This window comes from Pygoscelis adeliae, unplaced genomic scaffold, assembly GCF_000699105.1.
Source record: "Pygoscelis adeliae isolate BGI_AS28 unplaced genomic scaffold, ASM69910v1 Scaffold222, whole genome shotgun sequence".
Lineage (NCBI taxonomy): Eukaryota > Metazoa > Chordata > Aves > Sphenisciformes > Spheniscidae > Pygoscelis > Pygoscelis adeliae.
The window spans coordinates 1,759,856-1,763,204 of record NW_008824309.1 but is presented as its reverse complement, the minus strand read 5'-3'; the positions used below and the strand labels follow the sequence as shown (position 1 = coordinate 1,763,204).

The 3,349-nt window shown below is 33.0% G+C and overlaps 1 protein-coding gene across 1 annotated transcript in view; it reads left to right on the top strand.

Moving 5' to 3' along the window:
- LRP1B (low density lipoprotein receptor-related protein 1B) overlaps positions 1-2,932 on the top strand; it is a 614,444-nt gene extending 611,512 nt beyond the window's left edge. Inside the window, exons 90-91 of the mRNA XM_009319022.1 lie at positions 136-234; positions 2,792-2,932. Coding sequence (XP_009317297.1) covers positions 136-234; positions 2,792-2,932 — 240 coding nt within the window. The remainder of the gene's footprint in view (positions 1-135; positions 235-2,791) is intronic.
- Positions 2,933-3,349: the final 417 nt, after the last annotated feature.

Below are 3,349 nucleotides of genomic sequence, written 5' to 3'. Positions count from 1 at the left end.
AAGTAGATTTTTTTTAAATTGTAGATCACTCTAAAATAATGTTTTTAATCGGTGCACTGTTTATATAACAGTGTTGATAAGTACACATGGAGAATGCTCTATTAGCACAGAAACTAAAATTTTCTGTTTATACAGGCCAGATACATAGGGGGAGGGCCCACTGCATTCAAGCTTCCCCACACAGCTCCATCAATCTACCTAAACTCTGACTTGAAAGGACCACTATCGACAGGGGTGAGAAATGATGATTCAAATCCATTTCATTCCACCACAGCCCCTTTCTAAAGAAAGTTTGTCATCATTTTTGAATAGAGGCATTTTCTGTTTGTTTTTAATTTTGTTTTTCTTCTTTTAATGGCAAGAAGAATGACGGTAAATAAGACATTTTCTATTTGAAGTAAAGGGTTCCTCTCTGCATACAAAATTTTATCTGTACCCATCACTGTAACATAATCTAAAACTGCAAATGTATCTTTGCAAAGGAATGAAAACCAGTAAGCAATGTGGTGCTTTTCCATAGTATTATATAAGTTTAGCATAGCATTCACAGCCATGTATTTTGATATATTTGCAATTTATATGTAATTACATGCATTTAGTGAAGTTTATCTAACTGAAAGAAGTTCCCAAATAAATGAAAACAAGTCATTTTATTATAGAGGAATTTGATACACACTAAAATGAACAATTTCCTTTAATATTTGCAATGCATTTTTTGATTGTTCAGCTTTCAATCAATTTTTATCATAAAATAGTTACTTTTAAAACATCAGATTGATTACAATTTAGCATGATGTTTGAAAACATTGAAATCTGTAATATTAAAAAGGGACATCAATATGGCATTCATTTTCATGTGCCTCAGTATGTATATCCATCTTTTGTGCCATTTGCGTTCTTGCATGATTGTAATATGTTGTATTTGGAAGTTTAAAAATTTGTATAGGGTACGATATTTCTGATGGAGCACAAAACCATGTATGGTGAAAGCTAGAGTATTTGCCCATCTCTAACACTAACTCTTACCGTTATTCAAGTCACTCCAGTTACTTTCTGTACCTCACTGTACTGCATTACGCTATCAGTACCCACTCAAAGAGGTACCATGAGACAGGCCCTACTACTATATATAATTTTAATAACTCCATAAGGCACTACCTAGATGCAGTGTCTCTGTTCTGTTGTGGTTATCATCCTTAATAATGACTGTCAATGAAATAAAAAGTCCTGTCAATTGAAATAAAACTAAATTTCTCTTTTCCTAGATTTCTGGTTATAATCATTACGACAAATGTAAAGACAAGAATAACTGAGAGTTTGCTCTCATAAATTACTACAGCAGTTGATTGCATATTTATGTTCCATTAATATAGAAGAGTAGCTGCTTCTTTCTTTTTTTTCTTTTTTTCTTTTTTTTTTAATAAATGTGACGCACCTTTTTCTGCCTCCATTCCAGGAAAGTGTGAAACACCAGGCAACCACTTTGTCATATGTAATAAATGGAATAGGCAGCTTTTAACTAACTAAATGAGTAGCTGCCATAGCTAGCCAGCCTGAAGAATGTCTGAATCCCGGGCTCAAAAATGGTATTGATCAACAGGGAAGGGAAGAACTAAAATTCTAGACATCTTTCATTCCTTGTTACCCAGGGCGTACTCAGGATATTTGCAAGTCAAGAAAACCTGCCCACTTCTCTTTTGGGTAATTTAAAGTTTAGCCACATCCTACGTACACCAAACAAATTAATTTACCTATTTTATAATTTACTGGTGTTCCACTCAGTATTTGTGTAAGCAAAGCTGTGCTGTTTTGTTAGTTATAAGAAAGAGGAAGATTTTGATCACAAGGTACCCTTTCCAGTAATAACTGGAAAATAATAATAGGTAAAAAGCTGAACATCTAGTTGGATAGCAAAGGTCTTCTAGGAGACAATAAAGACACAAAGTGTGAAGGAATTAGTGGAGACGTTTACATGATGATCCTTGGATAGTGCTTTCTCCTTAGCATGAGTGATAGGAGAGTACATTTTCATCCGTGTTATACATCCTTCTGTGCTGTCAGACTCAGGAGATTTCTCATATACTGAAGTGCTTTGCAGAATTAAAAATGGACTTGTCCTATACTGAAGTACCACTCATTTCAACAGATTTTTTCATTACAGTCCACACTACCAAAATTGTTGAGAAAATACTTCTCAAGCTGTAACTACTATGATATTTTAACAGTTATGCTGGTTTATTATTAAAGTTTAATTTACATTACGAAAGTATTGAATTTTTGGTCAAATTATGTTGTATATTTGGGCCACAGAATTCGAAAACATGGTCAGCTATTGATGGGATGCTGATGTCTTAGAACAGGTAATATATGGAAACTGTTGGTTGCAGTTTTCTACTGTTAAACTTGTCACATGGTCTCACAGTGCACCTTCTCTATAAACTTCTTCATATCTATTCTGAAATCTTCCAGTGTAATAAGGTGGACAAGTCAACTTCAGAGACATTTTTCCAGGTTTTTGTTTTAATTTTTGTCATTGTTTTTATGGTTTTAATGTCATAATATGCTGCATGTCATGTCACTGATTATTTTAATAGCATGTCTCATCATGAATTTGATATTTAACTAAATAATTAACTCATTATCAGGTTTGCAGAAGTCCAGGTATCTATTAAATATGTCCAATTATATTTTATGTGTACTTGTTCTTGCTTTAACAAAACCATTTCCATTTCCATAAATACTCATTTTGGTTTCATCCAACTGATCTAATATATGCTTAATTTCTCTGCAGCCAACAAATTACGCCAATCCAGTATATGCAAAGTTATACATGGATGGACAAAACTGTCGAAACTCCTTAGCAAGTGTTGATGAAAGAAGAGAACTCCTTCCAAAGAAAATAGATATTGGGATAAGGGAGACTGTGGCATAATCTGCTGTTACCTTTTATACTCTGTATAAATGTATAAAATATAAGGATTACTTTTCTATGTACCAACAGTATTATAATTGTTTTGGCATCAGCATTACCTCTGTTTTTTGTTTGGTTGATTGTTTTCTGGGTTTTTCTTTTGCTGATGACTTTTGACTGACCATTTGTAAGGTATTTTTATGAAAAAGAAACTGCACTACGGTACAATTTACAACAATGCTGCTGAAATAACACACCTTTAAATTTGTTAAAATTGCAAACAACATATTCGTTTGTAGCGTGAAAATGAGCAATCTATTTTCTATGAACTTTTTTGGTTCTACTTAATCAATGAAGATGGTATCTGCACTTTTTCATTATGTAGTCTGGAAGCTGTAGTACAGTGTGTAATTTTGTTTATTTTAAATGGTGAAAGAA